This window comes from Diachasmimorpha longicaudata, chromosome 5, assembly GCF_034640455.1.
Source record: "Diachasmimorpha longicaudata isolate KC_UGA_2023 chromosome 5, iyDiaLong2, whole genome shotgun sequence".
NCBI classification, from domain to species: domain Eukaryota; kingdom Metazoa; phylum Arthropoda; class Insecta; order Hymenoptera; family Braconidae; genus Diachasmimorpha; species Diachasmimorpha longicaudata.
This window is the reverse complement of record NC_087229.1, coordinates 4,376,431-4,402,458: the sequence shown is the minus strand read 5'-3', so window position 1 is coordinate 4,402,458 and position 26,028 is coordinate 4,376,431. Positions and strand designations below refer to the sequence as shown.

The 26,028-nt window shown below is 38.0% G+C and overlaps 2 protein-coding genes across 9 annotated transcripts in view; one reads left to right on the top strand and one right to left on the bottom strand.

Annotated features, from left to right (window-relative positions):
- The window catches only part of LOC135162349 (homeobox protein homothorax), a 291,410-nt gene extending 277,465 nt beyond the window's left edge, over positions 1–13,945 (bottom strand). For 2 of the 3 annotated variants that reach the window (XM_064120707.1, XM_064120709.1), the window contains exons 1-3: positions 12,678–13,945; positions 5,438–5,697; positions 61–202 (exon numbers count right to left, since the gene is read on the bottom strand). In XM_064120707.1, the coding sequence (XP_063976777.1) occupies positions 61–202; positions 5,438–5,697; positions 12,678–12,692 (417 nt within the window). In that variant the 5' untranslated portion in view covers positions 12,693–13,945. The remainder of the gene's footprint in view (positions 1–60; positions 203–5,437; positions 5,698–12,677) is intronic. The other variant, XM_064120708.1, reaches the window with a different exon arrangement.
- LOC135162355 (uncharacterized) overlaps positions 1–26,028 on the top strand; it is a 105,335-nt gene that overhangs the window by 67,412 nt on the left and 11,895 nt on the right. Inside the window, exon 4 of one of the 6 annotated variants that reach the window (XM_064120720.1) lies at positions 24,892–25,092. The exons of the other annotated variants lie outside the window; for them this stretch is intronic. The gene's annotated coding sequence lies outside the window, so the exon portion shown is untranslated. Of the gene's footprint in view, positions 1–24,891; positions 25,093–26,028 lie in introns of those variants that run through there. 6 annotated transcript variants of the gene reach the window in all.

The following is a 26,028-nucleotide window of genomic DNA, read 5'->3' as shown; positions in this document are numbered from 1 at the left end:
TCTTCCCCCATTCATCTCTCGCCCCGTGTTTTTTTTTACCAATTTTTATCATCTTCTTACCTGTTTTGAGAAGACCGCAATGTCCTCGTTGAAACTCTCTGACGAACATACATCACCACCAGCTACACCCGGTTCTCTCGGTGTGCACGTTGCCAACTCACACTTTTCGAATATTAGGGCGAGTAGTGGAAACAGGGGGTGTCTGAAAAAAAAATGGAAAACAACATTTTTATTAATTCATTTTATTTTCATTCAGATAAAGGAAATACTTTCTTCGTGTGGAAGATATTAATGGGGACATAATAAGTGAAAAATCTAAGGAATTAATTATTAACTGATCATTATTTTAATATTAAAATTTTTTTAAGTCGCTGTAAACATAGAAGTTGAAAGATAACTGCATTATCTATTTTTTTATCATTATTGTTGACGATCTGGATGATGCTGAGAGGAATTATAAGTTCTATTGGTGAAATCCATTGAATAAATTAATTGCTAAACAATTATCAGCGCCTCGACCATTTTTTTCAAGTTCAACACGACAATAACAATAATGAAAAATTGGAAGTCATTGAATCATACATTTCCTATCAATATTATCGATATTCTGGACGATAGACACATAAATCAAAAATTGTATTCGCTATACCTATTGAATTTTTTAATTGACAATTTTGTTGGCAGTAAAAATTCGAAGAAAATGCAACAAAAATGAAACAAACATGAAAAATAACTGAAGAAACACTGAAACAATTATAAAAACCTTTCGTCGCTGATAAAAGTCGGAAGCAAAATGGACAAAAGAGAAGATACAAATTTTCTAAACCGGGTAATCAATTTTTATTTTCATTTCACGTGTCCAGGCAGATTTTAACGCTTTTTGTTGTAACTTCTTTTTTTAAAAATCCGGCGTGACTCAATTGGAACAGAGAATACCCCTGGAAGACACGAAATTCACCGTAAAGTATATCCGAAATGCTGTTGCAGTGACTGAAAGGAGGGGATTTCTCTCGGTTTTTTTTTCATCTTCCTTGCACCGGGCATTCGGATTTAGTTTTGAACAGGAGTATGTGGAAAGGCGGTCGTACACGCGGTCCGACGGAAGCCTCTCGCCAAAAGCCGTGTAGCAGCTGTTTATCGTTCGGCGTACTCTGACCCAAGTTCTCTTTTTTTCTTTTCAATGCCGAGAAGAGAATGTCAAATTTCAAAAATAAAACTGTGAAAATTACTTGCAAAAATAAAATTTACCAATAAACAAACTTCAACTAGTGAACAATTGACGAAGCGAACGTTAAAAAAATATTAGAATTCACGGAATACTCAAATTTTCAATAACACGCGATGGGCTGCACGCTCTGTCCGCCGTGTTTGAATTTCCCGCCTGAAGTATGAACAAATATGGCGATTATATTGACCAATGAGGAATAAGTCTTGCGCGTGTACGAGATATTTCGGCTCGAGCCGAACATGTCCTCCCAGGAAAATTGGAAAAAGTTTACAACACTTTAAAAAAATTATAATTCATTTCATAATTTTTTTACTAAATAAAATAACACGAAATACGAAGATAAAGTTGTAAAATGAGCGTTCGAAAATTGTAAACTATTGGGGTGGAAGGAATAATTATTAACTGTTCATGGTAATATTTTTTAAAAATGAGGAAAATATTTAACAAATTGAAAAAACGAATAAATTGTGTAATGACCATTCAAAATATCATTTGTATTTTAATTTAATTGGGTTTTTCTAATTGGACAAAGCAATTAAATTATTTTGTCTTTCAATCAGTCAATGAAATTTTATACTTAGGTAAAAGCGTGAATCTGACGTCGTTAGACTATCGAGACAGAGGGTGACCCCTAGGCCCCCTCAGGATTGTGGGATAAGATAAGATTAGCCACGATGCAGCCTAGTCACTGCTCTCAGTATTTTAAAACTTCGTAAAGCCAATCATAATGCCCAGTGCAACGACCCCCTGACAGCAGTAGAAAAATCACAAAAATTGTTCATTTGCCGTTAAAAATAGTATAAAAAATACTGAAGGCATTGTATGACGAATTCAACAATTAAATAAATAATCTTCAGCAAAGAAATTTCTCTCGCTTGATGTGTGCCAATGGTAGCTGCCCTAGACGGTGCCAAGGGCATAAAATGATTCGGAACGAATTTCGACAAATTGACGCGAGTCTCTCTCCCTTACAACAAAATAAAAATGCTCGTAATACGTAACAAAACCCCTCAGCGCAAAAGCCGACACGAGAATTAAAATTAAACAAAATAAGATATATTTTTTTTTTACGGAGGAGAATGAAACGTCTTCGGTAGCTTCGCGTACTTTTTTACCATTTTTCTCTCGTGCCCTGGGTCCTACTGTGAGCGTTTCAACTTCCTTCGTTGGCACACGTTTATACACACGAGGGAATACGATGCTGTGAGGATTTTTAACGGGGAAAATGGGCGTATCGATACAGGGGGATATTTAATGGCAGATCGTGCAAGATTGGGGGGTAAAGGAATATCAGTGGATATTGGAAGAGTTATTTTTTAATTTTTAATATTAATGGAGATGACACTAACATGAAAAAATTATTGAAAAGATTTTCTATTCAAAACATAAATAAAACACGATATTTATAATTTAATGAAAACGAAAAAGAGTGGAAAAGGAAATATTAAAGAGTTTTTTTTCAACATTTTCTGCATTTTCTCATGATGTGATTTATCAACAAAAAAAAATTTTGATTCTCTAAAAATTAAATTATTTATTTTATAAATAACTCAACACGAAGACAAGGAAATATGTTTACTTGAAAATTGTTTGTTGAATATGATTTTGGGATGGAATTTTGCTTTGAAATACTGATTTTTTCTCTGCAAAGACAATTCAAACGTTTACTGTTAATAAAAACTAAAAAATGTGATTGTAAAGCCGGTATAAACGATAAAAGCGTAGGTGCACACGCGCGAGAGGTACTCGGTGACGGATAAACAAGGTGTCAGGATGATGCGACCGCAAAGGTAATGATATGATTGGCCGTTGAACGTTGTTTGGGGAATAATGCGGTTTTGTGGTTTCCGCTATTCTGCGTTTGTTGGTACCTCGGACGTACCGATAAATTGTGTTGTACCTTCGTTCTTACTTTCTCTTATCGATCTATGCGCTTTATCAACTCCTCATCAAATCCGCAGAAAAGCTCGCATGCAATAAAAAAATTAACTTAATTTTGCGACTCTCCAATTAACCCCAAATTGAAATTAAAACTGGGATTTCATCAAATTTTCTAGTTCACCCAATTTTATATCGCGAGAATGAACTCTATAGGAATATTTTAAAAATTGATAATTACGTTTGCATGGAACTCAACTCAATTTTCGATTTTTCAATTAAACATTGAACAGAAAGAAATGGAACTGTCTTGCCGTTGGCGAAAAATTGGCGAAATTATTAAAGCGCCCAGGAAACCGACCTGCGAGCGCAGCTCTAGCTCAACAGTCTTTGAAAAAAAAACTGGTGGGATAAAAGCCCCTAAATAATCCCTAAAATTCCCGGAAACTCTTCGGCGAAATACAAGAGAGGCACACGACGAGTGGACAAATTGCAGGTTACCACCGAAAAATAATAAGCTCCCGTTTTTCGCACGAAAAAATATCCCAATAAATCACGTGGTTCTCATTGCCCTGCATCAAATCCCACAAAATTTTCCAAAACTCACTCAACACAGGTTAGTTATCATTAATGAATTTACACTGAAACAATTCGGGTCATTTTTACTCTCAAACTGTGGCATGAAAACGTTTATTTTCCAACGCATCACTGGAGTCCTGGAAAATAATTATTTCCCCACATCGACCCATAAAAGCAAATAATTCCCGTAAACAAAGTACCGTACCACCACTAGAATTTTTTCCCTGATCGTCACCTGCACAAGAATATTTCTAATGAATAGAAAAAAATTTGTTCACATAATTCTGCTCCTCACGCCCAGAGTTAAAATTATTCGTCAACATTTTTAAACAATAAATATTCTCATCAATATTAATCGTCATTCCAAACTCCCCTTCATCATAAACTTTCCCTCTTTCGCCAGGTGCACTCCCCTGGCGAAATAAAAAACTAAAATAAACTCAAGAAGAAAAAGAGAAAAAAAAATGAATTCTTCACATGCGTCCACCGGTAGCTCTCAATTACGCATCGTCGCACGGAAGAATTTTAATTAAAAAATTAATTTATCTGTTCTCGATCGACACATCCGATGCAGATCGTCCAACATGATGACCCCACTGCCCCCCCCCCATCCCCCCCGCCCTTCACACAAACCTCTTTCGCATATTCCCCCAGTGCAACATCTCTCACTTTTTTTCCCTCGAATTCCTTTAATTAACGATAAATGTACTTTTATTATGTATGGAGAAATGCCTTATTAGAAAAACCACCGATGTCTCCATCACGAGTGTCGGGAGAACGTCGGACTTTAAAGTAAAAAATATATTCATTCAATTAACGCAATACTCACTCTCGCTGAATGAATTTAAATCTCATTACCCATTATCTAATTCCGTACAGTAATTTCTTTGTAATGCTGCATTGAACGGACCAGATTACCATTTTATTTACTATTTTGTCGGCCATTTTATGGCCCATGTAGCAGTGATAAAAATGATGTTAATGAGCTGTTGGAGGGGAAATAAAAATTAATGAGAGATTTCCCCAATGATTTTCACAACGTGGTTAGAATGTTCGGACTGGAGTTGCAAAATTACCGTTAAAAAATAATAATCGTTTAAATTCCTTCAACTTCTTGCAACTAGCGAATATCGTTGGATAGGATTTTGGAGTTGTTGGGTGGGGAGTATGGATAATGGTCGAATTTAATGGAGAAGAAATTTTCTGAGAAAATAGCACACCAGCAAAAAAAAAGGTGGTAATATGAGGTATTAATTTTATAACTAAAAATAATAGCCACAAATAATATGTAGGATAATTAGTGTCCTTGATTGAGAGAATCTAATTTGGTTATTATTGTACAAAAAGGTAGAATGTAACTATTCTAAACAAATAATTTTTCTGATAGAAAGTTGGTGGTTTATAAATATCGCTCCATGAGAAACAAGCTTTTCAATCTTTTTTCAACTTTTTAAAATCCTTCAGTCCCGCAAAATTTAAATAATAATATTATTAACAACGACAGAATTACTTTAACTGCATTGAAGTGATGATCACATCGGTAACCGATGGATTAAAATAAAAATTAATAAACAAACCATGAAGTTGCATCTGTACAAATGAAAAATGACTGTCATAGATATTTTTTCAACTGTGAAGGTCGTAGAGTGAGGGAGGAAGGGAGGGAGAGCATTGTGACAGCTGTTATACGTCGGGTCAACGCATTTGCATCTCTAGGTAAGACCGAGAGATCGAATTGCTATTGGCACTTACCCATAAATGGCGTCTTTGTCGCGTTTGTGAACGTCAGGTACCGCTGATGCAGCGGCCGCTGCTGCCGCTGCTAGTACATGCTGCGGTGGTGGCTGTGGTGGTGGTGGATATTGTGGATGTGCCGGTCCCATTCCACCCAAGTGTGGACTGTGGTGAAGACCCGGTACACCTCTTGCATTACCGTGTGGATCGTATAATCCGCCAGTGCCACCACCACCGCCTGCCTCGAGGTAACCCCCGTGCAGTCCGCCATCGTCATACTGAGGGTGAAAAAATAAAAATTAGATGTTTTAAAAAAAAATTTTCCACTAAACAATTCCTTAGCCAACAATACTATGTCTTATTCTATATTTTTGAAAATTATTTCCCTTTAAAAAACTTCTGTCACGAGAACATATTTATTTATGATTTTCAAAATTTTCGTGACGATTTTTATATGATTTTGACTTCCCCCAATTTCCGTCTTCTTCATTAAGAATTTTCTCATTAAATATGGAGTTTCGGAATTATTGAGAAATTAGCTAAAGCCAATTGCTACGATTGAATCAATTCCGCAATGAGCGAAGAATTAAACTGTCTTCAATAAAAAATTCATTCAGATGAATTAGCAATTAGAACTCAATGTAAAAATGTTTGAATATTAAAATCAATTTATATTTCATTGGAAACCACCGAAAATACCCACAAAAAATTGAATAACAATCTAATAATTAAATAACTGAATTTGATTAATAAACCTCGTTTGTTATTGCAAAACGTTGAAGCAACAGAATGCCTTGAATTCCAAAAGAATTACACAACAAAAAAATCTTTTTTTTATTTTCTGACAAGTAAAATCGTTTTCACATTACGATAACAATCACAAATTCCCCCGGACATGGCATCTCAAAGGATATATTAATTAACCCTAATGCATCTGATGACAGACATATATTCTCTCCATTATTCGGTTATACCCCATTATACCTCAATTATTATGTCACTCTTCTCGGTTGATGACCGATTTTCATAATTCCGGAAACAAAATACAAAACAATTGGCCGCAGTTGTTTGAAAATCATTATTGTAGAGCATTAACTATAACCATGAGGAACGGGTTTTATGTGTATTTGTCCCTTGTGGCTTGTACATTTACATAAAGAGGTTTGACGTATGCGTTATAGATGCGGGAACGTGTTTTACTGATGGCTCGCGTGACGCTAATTATCATTCCTGGATACACTGGGTCGTGACCGCAACTAATACGTGTCCTTTTTCAAAAAATCTTGAGAGAAATGAGGGGAAAAAATTGTAATTGTGACAATTTCATTGGAAATTTCAATCGCTGTCCGAAAAAAATTAATCCTTGAACGACATCTTCATTTTGACAGGGTATTTATCGGCTTCAAAAATAATTTATAACATTGATCAATGGCAGCCACTGCACCGGTGATATTTTGGAAATTACTGAACACGTTACAGTTGTTTTGTTTGAAACGAAAGATTATCTTTAGTGAAAATTGAAAATTATCTCGCTAAGCGAGAACTTTATGGGATAATGTCAAAAGAGATTTTTTATGGAAAATTTCATCACGTAGAAAAATGATCTTATGACATTTCTCGTCAAAAGACCTCGTTCTCGAGCAATTTTGAGAATTCCAAAAATTGTACTTATCAATTTCTTTGAAATTATAAATCAGAAAGCGTTTTACAATTAAAATGTTTCATCAATTGTTTCATTTTCCCAGTAACATGCCCCAAACCAAATATCACCAACAGAAATATTAATTGACTAACAGCAATAAAAAAAAAAAAAAGAGTAAACGAGAGAAACGAAAAATCCTCTGATAATTCACAAATGCAGTTGCACTTATGAAGATATCAGAGACATTGCCGACGCTGTGGAATATTTTATTTATAAAAAAAACGAGGGGAAAAGAATCACTGAAACTCCCTGAGAAGGAGGAAAGAGTGACGTTTATCCATAAACATTGATCACGAAAAACGAATGGTAAGAGAAAGATGATGGGGAAGTGGAATAACAGAGTAAAAAGAAATATTGCATCCAAAGGATGAAGATGAAAGAGACGAAAAGGAGGAGCAGCAATGCAATACCTCTCCCTTCCTCCCCCTCACCTCCCCTGCAGCCTCCAATGGGAGTAGGGGTCCAATTCGAAAGTGATTCGACGTTGTAAGGAACTCCTGGCGCCACGTATTTATCACTGACACTAATTACCCAAGTGTTTATTGCCCGAATAAAACCTAACATGAAGCGTATACATTTTTTTCATCGGTATAAATTGACCACAATCCGCGAAAAATATTTGGATAATATTATTAAATGTTTTTTGGAGTTGACTTAATTGATGAATTGCAGATGTGTAACTAAATTCGACTGAGAAATCCGCGACAATTACAGCTGTAAGTCAGACTATGATGCTGTCATCTGAAAAATACGTACAATTGGAAGACGATCAGCGACAAACTCTGAAATATCTCACTAGTGAGTGACGATGCGATGAAATGGCATTAGACATTTTTTATGGAGGATTTTGCTAGCTACAAAAATTGTTTATAACATTTTTTGCTGGGAGCAGATGCGCGGGAGATATTTGGGAAGTTAATGAAGATGAAAATGTACTTTTTTGGGGATTGAAGATATGCATTATGTTGAATTGACAATTATATGCGTAAGAAAGGGGTGGACGATGAAACCTCATTAGACATCTTTTATGGGAAATTTAATTAGCTATAAGGATGATCTTATGAGATTTTTTGATAGGATCGATCGATCTCCAGATATTTGCGGAAAGCATTAAGATGGAACTGTCGCGTTGGTTGAACTTATTTGAAAATTACACGCAATTTACATGATTTTATTGGAAATTTACGATTAACATCTCGTGAAGACGAATCGGGAAAAAATTTGACCGAATAAAGATGTATTATGATTTAGAAACTTTCCAAAAAAATAACGAAAACTTCACGTCCATCTAAATACCCCTGAACATCACGTCTGTATTTTCGATGTATCTCGCATGTGTCTGGCGTTTTCACCTCGCAACATTCGTTCGATTATTGTCCCTCGGGGCACGCACCTCTTTTATTTTTCCTCGACTTTAGCGTCTCAACCCTCCCACCCCCCCCATTTCTGTGATCTTTGGTGGGCACGCGAAGACTTGAAGACACGCACACGAAGAATCATTTTCCAACGGTAACTCTTCAAAGATGCAAAGTCACTGAAACCCCCTGAATAACTAAATATTCCTGAAGTATTTTGCATATGGTGTCATGAGATTTCGGCATATACTTCTAGAAGTTAATACATCGGGTGAGAAACACGAGAGATTATTTTTCTAAACAAGCTGACGATGTAGATGTCTAATTTCAAGCAAAGCAACGATCACATTATCATTCCGTGCTCGATATCACGAGAACGGCTGCATTTATCGAAAAATGCCACTATATCGATTTTGTAGTTTTCAAAACGCTCAACCAAAAAGGTCTAGTGACATTTCTACATAAAACCCGTCCTCACTGAAATAATTTCCATTTTAACATCAGGGAAATCTCGAACCCCAGGCAAAACGACATTTTCATTCTCAAGAATTCCTGAATTATTCCGAAAACGACGGATTTTAACGAAAAAAGTCATAAGACTATTTGTTCGGCTGACAAAATTTTCCACAAAAAATCTTCCATGAATTTCTCTTGTATCGTCACTCATTACCGAGATAATTAAAAATTTACCAAAACCAAGTGAATCAAACTGTTATCACCACCGATAAAAATCAACTCGTATCACATATTTTCCTTCTTAAGATTGGGAAAGTATTTCGGGGAGTTGTATCCCGACAATGATCACTCTATCGGGGATTAAGTGATATCGGAAATCGAGAGGTACAAGACTGATAAGTACATTGCTTACAACTTTGTCTGCGTTATCAGTGTATTTCGTTCCGGTGTTGTTTTAGAGTAAAAAAAAAATTATTCTCCTGTGTGAGTTTGACATTTTCACTGAATCAAGTGGATAATTAAAAATTTGAAATGTGGGAAAAATTGTAGGTAACGACAATTTGACGGAGTTGGAACAGATAATTGTGATCAACAGCGTCATAAATCAACAGAAATGCTTGAACAAGTGTTGCTCACATCCTCATGAAACTTCAATTATGGCGATTCTAGGGGTGTACAAATAATTTTGGACTTTAAAAAGCTTCACTCACATGAATATGAGACCCCTAAACTCTAAAAAGCCCGTGAATTTTATTTTCTACTGCCAAACACTCCGCTAGTTTCAACATCATATCAGTTATATATTAACAGACCAATTATGTCCGGAAGGGAGTGTTTTAGGATAAAATGCCACTAGACCTTTTCGCCGGGAAATTTTGTCACTTACAAAAATAATTTTGTGACATTTTTCGTTTGAAGAAGTGATTTCCGAGATACCGAGGAATAATAAAGACGAAATGACTGTCTTTTAAACTTGCAATACTCCTCGACCTCCGCTACCACTGTCCGTCGGTTCGAATTTATTTAACAACTGTCACTCTTCAAAGTTCAATAATTCCAGCCTGAATTTCACCCGAAAATAAAACAGAAAGATTGCAAAAAAAGTGAATAAAATCACCGATTGTCAGTCACTCTGAGAAGATAAAATTTTAAACATTGAATGAAAAATTTAGAATGCGGTCATTGCAACCATTCTTTCCACCAATGAAAATTCATTTTAAAGTAGAAATGAGTTACTAACAATGTAGAATTTAACCCAGAAATAAACACGACCCACAGTTTCTTGATATTCTAATCGAAATAGCTCTCTAAATTAATTTTTTGCTGAATACAAAACGAATTTTGTTAGTAATGAACCCGATCCAAACTTTGACATTGTGCCTTCACCTTTTGTTTTCCCTCGTGACCAGTATACACACGATATAACAAGTACCCATTGACTGTTGAAATACTCGTACTGAGAGCCATCTCACAACAGCAAATGCCAAAAGCACGTGCGTAACAGCAAGTGTAACTTTATTCGCAATAAGTGGACTAATCACGTCTTCCCATTATCGCTAATAACTCTGAAATGAGCGGTCCTATCATAAAATGTGACAAGACCTTTATTACGGCGAATTTCGTCACCTTTGAAAACGATATTATGTCATTTTTCGCTAAGAGCAGTTCTACTCGAGATATCGGCGAAATTAATCCGGCTATAATTGTTATTTTGTTTTTAATTAAACATTGCCCGATGTTATCATGAGCATAATCTCGGTGAGGATCGATTCTATGGAAAAATGTCATAAAACCATATTTATGGGAAATTGATTAATCTACAAAAAAGGTACAGATGTATTTTTCCGTAGAATGGACGGTTACGGCGATAATCGGACATTTTCGACACCCGTCACTAGCGAGGTTGGAGACCCACCGAAAGTCTACCCACGCTCCGCTCACTCGTCCGTCGGCTAAATTCCCCGGAATTCCACTTGTAATTCACCGCGTGAATTCACTCTAATGTGACATTTCCATTTCACATACCATAAAACCGAATTTATTCTGGATTAAATTGCACAGTGTAGATTATTTTATTTTTCGTCACTTAAAAAAATTCTGTAAAACGTTGAAAATGTTTTGGGAATTTTTGAACTATTGTTAGAATGAGCTTTAACGCTCTCTAGAGTTGCACATACATTGATGTAAACCGGTTGGAGTAAACTTATGCAGAGCCATGCCGGAATTATCTGTCCGTCGGCGTTGACAAGTACTGAATATTTGCTAAGTGACAAAATTATTCTGAACTAATCTGAGGCACTCCGGATGCGATAAAAATACGATAAAATAATAGTCATGAGTATAATTCCCTTGAGACTGCCGTTGTATTGAGAAAAAATTTTTATCGATGACGAGTTGAAGAATTCTGTTACGTTCAGAAATTAAAGTTATTGATAACTGCAAAAGTATTTTTTAATCACCAGTATCTGGAGGAGTGTTGCCGGAGGAAAATGTATGTTAACCTTTTTTGCTGATAATTTCATAATTTTCAGAAAATATTTCATGACATTTTCTCAGGGAATCACTCATTATCGAGTTAATGATGGAAATAACGACTGAGAGGAATAATTTTGTACAATTTAATACGCGATATCAATATCGCTCTAACGATTCACTTCTTGATATCAATTTTAATATGTTTGGAAATATTTCAATGTTTTTAATGATTAAATGTGACGCAATAGATTTTACTTATTTATCAAACCAATTTAAAGAAGTGTCAATAATTTTAATTTTAATTGATGATAAAAAGGAACACGTTGTCGCGGTTTTTTCCCGTTTTCCTAGACTCCTAGAATTTTGTAAAACTTGACGGTTGCCACGAAAGCGCATCACCAGCTTTTTCTTTAGAAAAAATTAGAAAATTTTCGAAAAATATGTGGCTATTCCCTAGACCCGTTCCTCATCAAGATCTCGACCAATTTCTAAAACTCAGCCAAAATTTCTAAAGATAAAATATCACGAGAGAATTATTACACCTTCGTCAAACGATATTCTAACAGTGAAAAAACACTAGTAACTTCCTAAATTTTCTCACTTTCCGTAAACTCCAACTGCTCCAAAATCATGTTTCCCCCAGAAAAAGTCTTTACCCTAAAATTTACTGATCTGATCAAAAAACTGATGAAAAATGATCAACAAAAACATCTGTCTCCTATTTCGAAACTTCTTTCCAAAGTTCTTAAAACAATCATGATCCCAACTTCACCTCTACTCATCCACATTAAGAATTTCCCCAAAAAATAGTCAAATGCCAAAATGGCGCGCGAATCACTCTACATATATCCCTGTCTTCAAAGACCCAGTGGCCCAAAAAAAATGCTAAACCCCATTCTCCATAATCTAATCATCCCCAAAAATATCTACCACAGTCCCACTCCTGATAAAAATCCCCACAGCTCATAATCCTTAACGTCACATCAATTCTTCCCACAATTTTCGACTCATCAAAAACTCTTCGTAAATTCTTCCAACAATCCTTCGGCTTACGGTCCCAAAAATCCGCCTGTCTCAAAACCCTCTCCGCCCCAACAACTGTCAATACCCCCGAAGCTTCCACATCCCACCTAAACCAGTCAAATCCCGACCCGAATAAGTACTTGCAATTACTGTTAAAATTCTTAGCCCTCAGAAAAACCCTTCTACATAGCATCATAATCCTCTGCCACCGAGAAAGTCTCCCAAAAATACCAAAGAAACGACGTACCCTTGGCTGCGCCATGAACGCCCTGGCCGCGCCGGGGAACTCTGCGTGCTGAGCCACCGTAGCGGCTGTTTTATCCCCCAAAAAAAAAATACAAAAGTCTCACTTCACACTTCTCCCACTTCAAGTAACCACCTCGAAAAAAAATCCTCCAAGCACTCCGAATAAAATCACTTGGGTCCGACAATTCACTGGAAAAACTCCACCTTTTCCAAAACGCCAAAAATCTTTATGTCTCCAACGACAAACGGGTGGACTGTGCCTTCGCCCTCCACCCTGGGGCCCCTGTGCCCTCTTCACACTCCAGACCCCGTCCTAAACCCCAGATAAATCCGATCGCTGATGCATAATCAGCGTCAGCACTGCGTTGCACGCTTTCCAGAGTTCCCTTGCTTCCTCATCCCTTCGGAAATTTCTCAACAATTCCAGTGAAAAAAAAAAATATATAAATATTTTGTTGTCAGACCCACGTATCGATCCCCATCGATTCGATTCGAGCACCCACAACTGTTCCGCACTGTCACTGCCTTTACTTCATAAATTTATAATCTCATCAACGATATCACTGATAAAAAAAAAAAGCACCACCAGAACTGAACCAAAATAAATAAAATCACAGTGTCACTCTGCAGCTGCTGTACATCCTCGTGTTTTCCGACGGTGGTCGGCGGCTTGGTGATGAGGGGGGAGGGGGGGTCCAGAGAATGAATTCACCGGTGATTTTTCCGATATCGGAGCACCGGCTCAATTCTCGCGGAGGCGCACACTTGACGATCAGAATCCTCTACGTCGCTAGAAACTCCAAAGAGTTTCCCTACGTCCTCCACTGGGAAAGCGATTTCCCGATCGTTTCCCTCAGAACTTCACTCGCCACAATTTATTTTCCCCCCGCTGAGCAATTATCCCGCGCGTTTGCCCAGGTGAACACTAACCTCCAAAATAATCAATCCGTAAACACGTACAGCTCTCTGCGCTTTGTTGACCGGACTCGTAAATTTTTCGAAAAAAAAATATATATACAGAACCAACGTAAACAAAACAATTATCGATGTTTGTTGATATCGATGAAACAATGATCACCGCTACTACAATCAATGATTTAATAATTCCGTTATATCGCACTCAACTTTTGTAATTTTGTTTAACAATGAAATTCCCGGTAATTGACGAAACGAAATAATCCGCGGTTAAGGGCAACGAGAGCGAGCGCCTTGAGCGTTTAGATCCTGCGCCGTCCGCAGTCGTTCGCCAACTGTCAATCACCGCTGTGCAACGGTGAAGAGAGTGGGAGGTATGGTACATCAGACACGCCCATTCGCCACAACCAATGCGCCACACTGTTTACGCCCATTTGTGTGAGGTACATGTGGCGCCACGTTGTGGATACATGTTGAGATAAAATTGTTTCTCCGCCATCGCTAACACCAGTCCATACAACTCAACTCGATTTTAACCTCTCTCTCTCTCTCTGTCTCACTCCCCTCACCCTTTTCGTGCCCCTCTAGCCCACCCCCACCGGTGCTGCCGGTCGAGTTGCTGTTTCACTTGTGTCTCGGTCTCGCTCGGGCCTGGGGTCGAGGTTATGTTCGTTCCTTATTCCACTCTCGAGGCTCTCCCCACTGCTGGCGCTTTTTTTTTCCCCTCTCTTTCTCGGGGACTTTGGCCGTCTTTTTCGATGCCGAGGGTGAGGTTAGGGCTTCTCACTTCATCCCACTCCGTCGGCCTGCGCGTCGAGCCGCCAATGCTGGTCTTCGATGTTTCGTGAGCCGTTTGAGGAGAGGAATACGAAGACAGACTCGATTTTTCGGGGGCCACGGGACTACGGATTTTGAGGGATGGGAATTTTTTTTTTTTTGGAAATTCTTGGTGAGAGGAATATTTGGGATGGTGTTAGGATTTTTGGCGGAGGGTGGAGACGGGAATAGTCCGGGGAATCCCCGGGAAACTGTGGTTCTTTGTTCTGGAGATCATTTGATGCCTCTTTGACGGGATTTTTGGATGCGGAATATGGTGTAGAACATTTTCGGAGAGTGAACTTTTGGCTCAGCTAATCGCGGTCAAAATTAAGGTTAAGGTTTCTGATTAGTTAGTAGCGGGGGAGGTGGGGCTTAACCGGCGGAGGTAACTGCAGTTGGCAAATTAAAAACTCGCCCTGAGGATTATTGGGGAATAGTCGCGGCGCGAACTTTTAAAAGATATTTAGAGTTCCCAAGGGATTTTTAGGGTGTAGGAGAGTCGGCAGTTGAATGATAGTATGTTATGACGTGAATTACACTGCGGCGGTTAAAAAAATTGTTTAATCGATGCCAATTATATTAATGACGTATGAAATAGGATATTTTTTATTCTCCCACATGAACAGGCTGAACATCTAACTCCATATGACAAATTTGGGAAAATTTTCAACGCTATAAATAAATTGCTGATGTTAACGTTCTTTCCCCGGAGTTTCGTCTAAATTATTCCACCTCATGGAAAGAGAACCATGAAAATCGAAGTTGATCACCTCTAAAAATCGACGTCTTGCGTTTTTTCATTTCCATCATGAGATAGACAGGTCACATTTTGGATTTCAACCATTGCAAAAGGTAACAGAGGGTTACTCTGTCCTGCGAGGTCTTTCAGGGTTTTATGAAAGCGGGGTCAAGTTGGTCATAATCCATGATTGGATTATAAGATATCTATTGTTACAAGGAAGGGTAACGAAGGTAACCCTCAGCCCTGGAGGTCTTTAAGGGTCATCGTTGACATAACCATAAAAATTCCAATTCACAACCCCTAACAATCGACTTCTTTCAGTCTCTCAATTTCCCCTATGAAACAAACAGTTCATATTTCTGATTTCAATCACTCCAGATCTCACTTATGCCCTAAAATCCACTGACATTGAAATGACGAGTGCATTGTCATCGCGCTGACCGAATTTTCCCCATACACACACACCCACAAGTGCATACGAAACAGCTGACAGCCTTCAGTGAATTTGGGTCGACCAGTTTAGGGAAACTTCGAATGGTATTCGATTGTTTCGGGTGAGTAATAGGCGCAGGGGAGTCAACAGGGTTTTGACACGGACCCCCTATGGGGGTGGCCTAGTGGGAGTGGCAGAATCTAGGAAAAGAGGTGATTTGGTTTTATGAGTAAATTAGCCCGGATTATGAATTTTCGCCAGTACTTGGAGCTCAACCTGGGAACAATGTCGATGGAGTTGAATTTTTCATTAGCAATATTATCAGTAATGAAATTGCCCTTCGGAATCAGCTAATTCGTAGGTGTCCACAATCACTGTTGTCCTCCACTTAGCACTCTGCACGAGGCCCCCTTGACTTCTTACTGTCTCTCTCACCCTCTCTCTTTTTCTCGTTCTACCGTTGTCTCCCTTTCCCTCACTCGTTTGCGCTTTACCTGAGGTATATTGTAACGTCAGGGTGAACCGCCCGGACACTTTGTGGACCCTGTTATTTCGATATAAATCACAGCACGGCTTCTCTCTCTCTCCCTCTCTCTCTCTCTCTTCTGTGTACCTACAGTGTGACGTGAGGGGTTTTAAAGTCGACTGGTTAAATATATACATCGGAAGCAGGAAAAAAATTGTTTTATTTTTCTTCCATTGGCATCGACTCGGGGTCGTTTTAAAAAGTCGATTAATGCCGTATATCATTCAATTATGGGGTGATTTATGTCGGTTATAATTATTTCTTCTTTCTCTCTAGGGAGGAGATTTTTGTGATTATGGAGGGGGGAGGGGGAGGTTACGATATCTGTCTGCCTTGTTTTCTTGAAATGCGGATATAAATACAGGGGTTCCGTTTCGCCTTAATGTCATCGTGAAATTAATAAAATTGAGGGGTTATTTGGTGGTAAATGTCGTTGTCTAGTGATGGCTCATTTTAGACGAGTTCAAGAAATTTCCAGTGATTTATAATTTTTTGTTTCAATTAGTAGATTTAAGCCGAATGGTGAAGTGAAGCCTTAAAGTTGTAACTATGGGTCCCAAAGGGGAAATCGTTTTATGAGGGCAATGATGGATGAAAAGAGGAGGAGAGGTAGTCAAAGTGGGGCTGCAAAAATTCGTAGGGTTGAGGAGGACTGGGTGCAATATCGTTAATAGTGGGGTCACTTAGGCATCTTTGCAAGACTTAATGTTCAATGGCGAGTTCGGAAAATCTCGGGGAACACTGATTCGTTTCGAAATTCGCGAAACCTGACTGAGTTGGATTTTGTTACAATTTTACTTGTGCATTCGCTTAGACAGGGCCTGTTAGAGACTGACATTCTGATTTCAAATAGTTGCAAGTGATTTCACTTGAAAGTACTTGAACTTGTTGAAATTATGACTTCACTGATTTCAGGTGATTTCCCACGCGCGGAGAGAAATTTCTTGGGAAAATTTTCGTATTAGAGAGAGGGAAATATTGAATAAAAAATGCATATCTTTTCCGTAATTCGGGAGGAAATTGCGGGTGTAAAAAATATCACGGAATTGTTATGGAATTTTCATCTGAATCGTTTGTAAAAAATGGCGATACTGTCGTGTAAAATTTCTCAACCGATTTCTCAATGGATAAGTGAACTCTGAGTTTTGTAATTTTTACTGCATACGATAATTTCTGGATAGAATTTCTCGCCGTGTGATTTCCCATGATTTCATGTGATTTAAATTGCGAGTGACACAGTGATTACAACAATGAATTCACTCGAGTCACTCGAGAAAAAATCAGTCTCAACCAGATTTGAGTCTCGATATTGGTTTTTCTTTCGAGACACCGGCAATATCTGACCGATGATATCGCGAAATTTCTTGTTACAATGAAATGACTCGATGCATCGAAAGAGAGAGAAAAATCGTGTGGCACATTTGTCCCAGTGCAGAGATTTTGCGAGGGTTGGACACGCGATTGTGTACACGCATATAGCAGTGAAGTACTAACGGGACATGCACACACGATTTGGTCGTAATATAATAATACTGTTGGAGGGGGTGTACATGGCAAGAGCCATTGGATACATAATGCGAGTGAAGGAGAGGGCCCAGGGCGAATGTACTTTCACCCAGGCTAGCCTGCGAGAATGTTATACACCCCAGCTGGACGCCTCGTACTCTGCCCCATTGTACTCCTCCTTATTATCGTGATTCGTCAGTATCTCAGGATAACGTGAAGCCGATTATGCGCATTGAATTACAGGTATAAACCAACGTTTTATCATTATAGGGGGTATACGTGACAAGATTAGGTGAGTTAGACTGCTTCATTCTTGGTTTTTCCCGTCCACAGATCAACTAAGTGCATTTGTCGATATTAAACAATGAGTAATTATTTATCAATTGGATAATTTCGTATATAAAAGCTTCACATCCGAGGTGAATCCCGAGGGTCGGAAATTTATCTCTTTATTTAATTTTAAAGGATTGAAAAAATTCTAAACATTCGCACGCTCTTGATGCAATTGAAAATCCCCAATTTTACCCAATACAAACATTCTTGTATTTTTAACATCGTCAAATAAAATTATTATTACTTAAGAAGAATCGGGACTGACACATCGGTGAACACAATTTTTTTTTTCATTCGTTATTTCATAATAAAGTGAAATAAATTGTTTACATTTTGGAGGTACTCCCGTTCTATCGTATCTCATTCTATTTTTATGTTATTGAGACCAATCAAATTACATTCTTCTTCAATAATGTAATAATTGCGTTAGATTTTTTATAAAATTTTGATTATAAATATTTCATATCCGTTAAATTACGCACTTCGATGATCGTCCGTGGGCTTATTCTACCATCCGCCCGTTCTTTCAGCTGTATGTTCTTGTGATCGATCACCAAATTCTGAATGCGACACCCCCAGCAGCACACATACGCGCCCCATTAAGCGACCCTTACAAACTACATGCGCACACCTATCGTAAAACGCCTAGACACCGAGACTCAAAACAGCTGATGCCCATCTTCGGGGTGATCCTCGATGAAATTGAGAGGGACGATATTGAACGGGAAGAAAAAATTGAAAAAATGTTCGTTTGAAGAAAAAAAATCACCCACTCAAAGGAATAATATAAAAAAGTTTGAATTTCAAGTTGATGAAAGGATGATGACCCAAGGGCTTGAAAACGCGGCAACAGAGAAATCAAACATGAATAAACATGGAGATCGTCTGGTTATTCAATGCCTCAATTTTACCCGATGTTTATTTATCGTAATTAGAGATCAAGAATAAACTAATTAAGGTGACACGTCTTGACGAGTCATTCCGGAAATGGTGGGCGCCATTTGGACTGAAATAACATTGTCTATGTTACAAGCGGTAAATGTAAACTCCAGCTGTTGTTGGCGACGGGCTTATGGTGGCGCCACCGGACAGACGCATAAGACCGTTTATTTACTTCTTATAATTTGAGGTTTATGTTGTATGAAATGAAGAGTGAAAACTGATTGGTTTGCGTTGAATTTCGTTAACAGAAAATTTTAAACATAAATGATTTTTAAAAAATCAGCAAAACTTTTTTGCACCAATGTCCCCACATACTTTCAAAGGTTTTCCACTATTTTTCCTTCTCTTTTTATGAACAAAAAATCAAAGAATTGAATCGAAAATTTAGTAGAAAAAACAATTTGGGAAGAAAATAGTATTGTTTCTAACAAAAGTTCCATAAATATTATTTTATTGTTCTAGAGAACTTAGTTGCGTGTTTCTAACATCCTTCTTTCTCTGTTAATTTTAGCTGTAGGAAAAAGCGAAAATTTGTTGTGGAACTATTTTTTTACCAGTAGAATTTTATCGATTTTTCCTATAAAATATTTTTCATTGAACAATTATATTGAAGAAAGTTGATTTCATGCCAGACCTCATCATTTTCACATCACTCGAGCCCCTCCCAAAAGCAGGAAAAAAATTTTGAATATAAAATGAAGAAATTCGTTCCCAACAATTCCACTTTCCGAACTTTCTAATTTTTATTCATTATATCTTACAAAAAATGTCAGAATATCATTTCGCATTATCCTCACCATGTAATTACTCCTAAACTCGAGGGAACAATAATAATAATTGGGATTAATAACAGGGAACGCAGGCGGGAGTTAGATGATAGTAGTGAGATAGAAAACCGGCTGAGTGTGTAGAAAATATTCAAGAAAATTCCAGTGACTGAATTCCTGGGTATGAGTGACAGGGCCGTTTCTCAGCACATGTGAGCTTGATGCCGCCCCCAGGGGTGGGGTTCCCTCGTGAAAGAGGGTATCGCCTTCATCTTTTCTTCTGGAAGTTCAGAACTACTCATTCCTTTTTTCAAACCTTTCTCGCCCAGTCACTCTTACTCACTGGGCTCCTCTCGACTCTTTCGAGGAGATAGAGATATTAGGGTATGGTTTTTGATGCATTATATCATCCGGCAAGTCAGTGCTAAGTACAAAAATGCACATAAATTTTTTTCAAATTTTATTTTCTCCAACATTAATTTTATTCCTAGGAGCGCATTGAAATAACATGATAAACCTTCCCATGCAAAGTAATTTTCCATTAGTAATTATCCAACAAAATCGCATTCCTTCGACTTTCAACTGAACCGAGTATTGTTAACTTGAAATTTCTCGGGATTTGTTGAAAGTTTCTAATGCCAGCACTGGAATTTTTGGCTGGCTACCATTTTGCCCCTCTTTTCTTGTACTACTACCAAAATTTTTCTCGGAAATTTCTCGCTGTGGGCTCCCCAAAATTTAAAAATGTATTCATCGGAATTTCCTGGTTTTCTGTTCCTTTTCAGGGGCGAAATACAACATAAATTCACAGTTTTATTTGCTTTATTCCCGATTTTTCGATTTCCAATGCCAAGAAGTTCTGCAATTTCCCGGGAAAAGTGATTGAAATAATTTAAAGTATATCACATTGTAAATGAGGCGGAATGTTGACGAAAAAATGCGCGTATCAATTTTTTACCCCGTAATACCCCAGAAATTATGAAAAAAATCATTCCAATGGTAATGGCCACCGGAAAAAAAAAGAATGAAGACCTAACGGTAATAATTCGATTGGAGAATCGTGCCTATTTATCTCCTGATGAGTTTTGAAAATGGTGGAGCGTCTTCTCCTCAATAATATGCCATAACTGAGCGCGTCGTTGTCCCTCATTAGTGATGCAAATGCGCCCAGGCGGGTCCACCATTCAAAAAACTTCTCTGAGGATGAAAAAAAAAAAATAAAATAAAATGAAAATAGAGAGAAGAAAAAAAGGGAAGAATGAGAGAGGGAAAAAGTATTCGTTTGGACGTCCCATTACGGGGTATAACCGACGTCGTTATCCGACGCCCCGAGAGAGGTACGAGAGGCATCAGAGAGGAATACGGCGACGGCACACTGAGAACTTTCAGGTATAAAATAAACGCGAAAGAGATGAAGAAAAATTGGGATAAATAAAATGATATTCGTGGGTGTGGTTTATACTTCAAATTATTTGAATTTTTTTTCTTTATCGATTTCAAACTTAATTATATATTCAATCGATTCATCAGTCGTTTCTATTTTCTTTATAAAATAAAAATGAATGATGGAATTGATTGAATTGATCGAACTGCTCGGGTGTTAGCAATTTCGATAAACGTCGAACCTAGTGTTCGATATAAAACGTAACTTATTTACGTAACATATTAATTATTTTTTCTATTTTTGGCAGCGATGAATGATCAATTTTAAATCAATATTCACATCATTTCGCAAATTCTATACTTGGGAAAAGGTGAAAGATGATTGATTGAGTGTTCTCATTATCACAAACTCGACTAAATTGACAATGACACCCTAAAAGACAATTTCATTTTTATTTTCCAATATTCAAAATTACCAGAATTTTTCTATCAATAACTTTAATCACCTTAACCGGCAATTATCATCCCGCATTGCCGATAAGACTCTTTCGATGTCTCTCACTATTCCTTCTCAATAGAAAATACCTTCAGAGACCTCAACTTTTGAATAATTTTCTCATTCTCCATCAAGAATTAATGAATTTTAAATAAATATTTACATAATTTCTTAATCACTTTTCCTGACATAAGACAAGATGATCTTGAGTCAATGCGATTATCATTATAGATTCACGTTGATTCGTGTTTTCAGGGGGTTTAGGAGGAGGAGGGGGTGAGAGGGGGGAGGAGGGAGGTTATGTTGCGACGTCGCAAACACTGATGGCAGTTGCGAGGCAACGATAGGTGCTGGGCGCCGCGTGCACCCCCGTAATTATACTGAACCCAAGGGTGGATTCACGTACAGCGAGAGAGAGAACACGATGGTGCGGGTGGAAGGGGGAGGGGGAAGGAGAGGGGTGGCTGAAGGTGGGTGGGGGTGAGTTATGGCGTCGCGCTTATCGTGCCCACGCCAACCGGTCGGTTCAAAACCCGAGTAGAGTGTGGCGAGAGGGTGCGAGGGAGAGAGGAGAATGGACAGAAGGGAAAACCGTGTCGAGCACACTTTTGCCGGGCGATACTGGCGGGATCAGCGATTTTCGATACCTATTCTTTTACCCCAGAGTTTTTCCTTTCTCAATAGTCTGTATTTCGTGAATTATTGGTGATTTCCATCGCCTATTATTGGTGGGAGATTATAAGATTTTTTTTTCTTGTTTTCGAACGGGGGAAAAATAGAATTTCATTTTTTCGTTGATGTAAATTCAAGAGTCGTTTCCTTCACATTTTTTTCCTGTCAAAAATCAGTTTACATTAGTCACATTACTATAGTCAAGTGAATATGACGAGAGAAGGAAATATTTGATAACTTTTTTTTTCTTTTGTTCAAATGACGAAGAAAGGAAGAAAATATGTGGTTTTTTACTTGGGGTAGAAAAAGGGCGGAGAAACGTCATTGAAACGATTTGCCTGTCAGAGATACGTTTATGCTACTGGGGGTATTGAATTAAAATTTTGAAAAATTGGAGCGCAAAAATGGGAAGAAAAAGTTCGTAAGGTGTTTCCGTTATTGCGTTATTGATTGAACATAAAATTATGTTTATATTAATAACAGTATTTTGCAGCATGCGATAGGAGGAAACAAATATCAATTTTGGTTCGTGCAACATCAATTTGATATCAAAAGGGAGAAATGTCAAAAGAACACGTCTCGGACCTTCTTTCACACGTCCACAGTCTCCGACACCGTGAGTTCGCATAAACAAACAAAAGTGCAGATGAATAACTCGTACCAGGAAGCCATTATTCACAATAAGGACACTCGTCCATCCGGACCGAAGGATTTCGAGATAACGATGATAATACATCGCAATAGAAAAAAAACCATTGCGACGGTAATCGGCCGATGGTACCCCGGGTGACGAGATTTTCCCCCACAATCGGTAATCCGCCAGCAATCGTTGATTCTATTTTTCTCCTTCGCTAATTGCGTGCGTGTTGGATCGATTGGATTCAAGACGATCACGATTGCGGAGCCACGGGGAGGGGGTTGGGTAAGACGGTGAGGGGGATTCTGTACCTTCGATGTTAACTGCGTTTATTTTTGTTTTCGTTAACATGAATTTTTTTTTTGCCCTTTATTTTCCCGGGATCGTTTGTGGACAAGTTGGGTTTAGCTGGTGGACATCAGTCAGTCAGTCAGTCAGAACGTCACGAGGAGCACCGTTGTAACACGCGGTGCGGTAAGACGTTATCTTCCTGAGCATCGACAGCCGGCTTTCAGCGGTGCGAACTCTCCGCCGCCTCATCTTCTCTGTATTTTTTTTTATTCGTCTCGTTTTTCTTTGTTGAGAGATTTTTGTTTTTCAAAATCGAGTGATGAGTGCGGAACAGATTTTTCCAACCCCGATAGTCGTCCGGAAATCGCTACCGCACTTGTTGCATAATGGGCTCTCATAAAAAGGCAGGGTAATTTTTACGAAACATCTTTCCGCGCGGCGAGAAATTTTCTCACAAAAATTCCAGTACGAGTAATGGAAAAATCCGCAATTCTTCGATCTTTCTGCTGCGGCTCCAAAAAAATTCTTTGGAATCGTTTGAAAGACAAAGTTCCTTTTAAAGAAATCGTCTGAATTTTTATTAAAAAAATATTTTTCAGAAGTTCACTCGCAAAACTTTTGTAAATAAAAATTATCTTCTGAAGATCTTTGACAGAACCTTCGTGGGTCATCAAAGGAATCTTCCAAAGACCTTCCGAGGGTCTTTCCATTGTTCTTCTGAAGATTTTGGAACGATACTCTTCACGCACTTCACTACAGAATCAATCCCCCCGCGCGAATACAGTGATTCCTTCTCTAATGTCCTAGGACAATCCTGAATACCTTTGCAGAGCCACTTTTGAGAGATCTACTGGTCGTACGACCAACGTCAGATTAAATTTCTCACGATGACTCGTCGAAAAAGCAATCCCTCAGATGCTTTTCGTCTCAACTCAGCCATGAACAAAAAACCCGGTTGAATCGGATTTGACCTCAACTCCTACGATCGGGTAGCCGTCTGTAAGAAGTTGAGAAAGATAGGTGAAGAGAATGAGAGAAGGGCATTGTAACTGAAATGCAGCGGAAGGTTTTACAGGGGCGGAGCAGCGTAACAGGGATCTACCTGCCGTCGGCTAGAAAATGCATTCTATTAATAATCTCAGGTGAGGGGATTTCGGGAGACAACATTCGGTGAGGGAGAGGTTGATCAAAGTCGCAGAGCTTGAGAAATGTTAGGGACAGATCAGGCCTATTATGATGGTGGGAAAGGGCACACGAAGATAAATATCCAGTAAAAATTACATAACTACTCACGTAATCCGCAATAAAAAGTCATTTTCCAACGATTTTTATTCCAGTGGAAGAGACCAAGTTTTAAATGTTGAGTGAATTCTTAGGTACCTCGCGTAGAAAAATTTTTAGCTCCTGAAGATCCAAAGAATCCTCAGAGGAATTGTTTGAAAGATCCTCGGAAGATCTTCCTTGAGTTTTCGCAAATTAATTTGAATAGGAGAGAGGATTTAATTATTTGTTGCTACTTTTACAATTTTATAAAATAAATCATCATGAATTTTTAGTTTTGCGATTCTTCTTATCATCAGAGAAGCTCTTCAGTTGAAGTTTGGATAATCACGTAATTTATTATCAATTAAAAAGGAAATACTGTGGAAGAGTTCACTAGCTGAACTACAAATAATACTTTTTCTTATCCACTTATTATTTTTATTATCGAACTCTTTCGTCACTCCACTTATTTTTCTTTACTCATCTGTAGATGTCTTTTGGCGAACTGTCAGCTGAGCAATATCTTTTCCACGCGCGAGAGTTTTCTTCTCACGCCCGCGTGCCCCGGTTCACTCGGCGATGCCAATTCACCCACTGGTGCAGAAAAGATAAATCGCTTGTTTTGAAAACGGGCACGGAATCGTATCCCTGGAGGGTGCAATGGTATCCAGTGAGGAATAGCGGAATGATGGAAAGCGCGGTCGCCGTCTCCAGGGAATTTTCTTCATTCTGGGGTACTTTTTTTTTAGATATTGAAGCCAGAAATTCATTTCAGTAAATATTTTTCGAGATCTTTGTCGCAGAAAAATAGTCGAATTTCTTATTGATTTATTGAGGATTGTGTGGTGGTGTGTTTTCAGCACTCAATCATGAACAACAAATTATCTCGTAAAATTTAATATTTTTAATGAATTATCTCCTAAAGACTAACTATAAATTCCTAAAACGTTTTGAAAAAAAAATCCTTCTAATTATTTTCAGAAAATCGCTAAAATTAATTATTTCACTTCGAAAACAAGACGATCTTATTTATTATCGAATATTCTGTCTCTGATTTTCACAGGAACCAAAATATTTCATAAAAATTGATAAAATATTTCACGTTTTTCTTATGAAATTCGTTCAGAACGTTGTGTCAGTTTTTACTGAATATTTTTTTTTCTGCAAAAAATGGTGAGCTCCATAAATATCGCACTGATTCTTCCGCAGAACTGCTTTTCTTTTTCTTCCGAAATTAGTTAATCCATAATTCCCTCGGATTGCGCAGTCGAACCCTTAACGAATCAAACTTTTGCATAAGTAATGGCCGTTTTACGGCTGTGATAATGAAATTCCGAAACTATCGGTAATAGGGGGAGAAGGGGGGGCATTGATTGGTGGCGTAGTGGTACAGGCAATGAGTTATGCAGCCTATCGAGCTTTTCCTTCTCGTAATCTTGGATATTTCAACGTGAATATATTGAATTTTTCAGCGGAGAAAAGTTGATGAAGAATTATTCTGAAAATAAAAAAAAATCACTTCCGGCGACAAGAAAGTTTATTCGATTCAACGTTTGTCAACCGCATTATTCAATTAAAAAAAATAATTGTAAATATACTTGTCAAGATGAATAAATTGTATGAATAA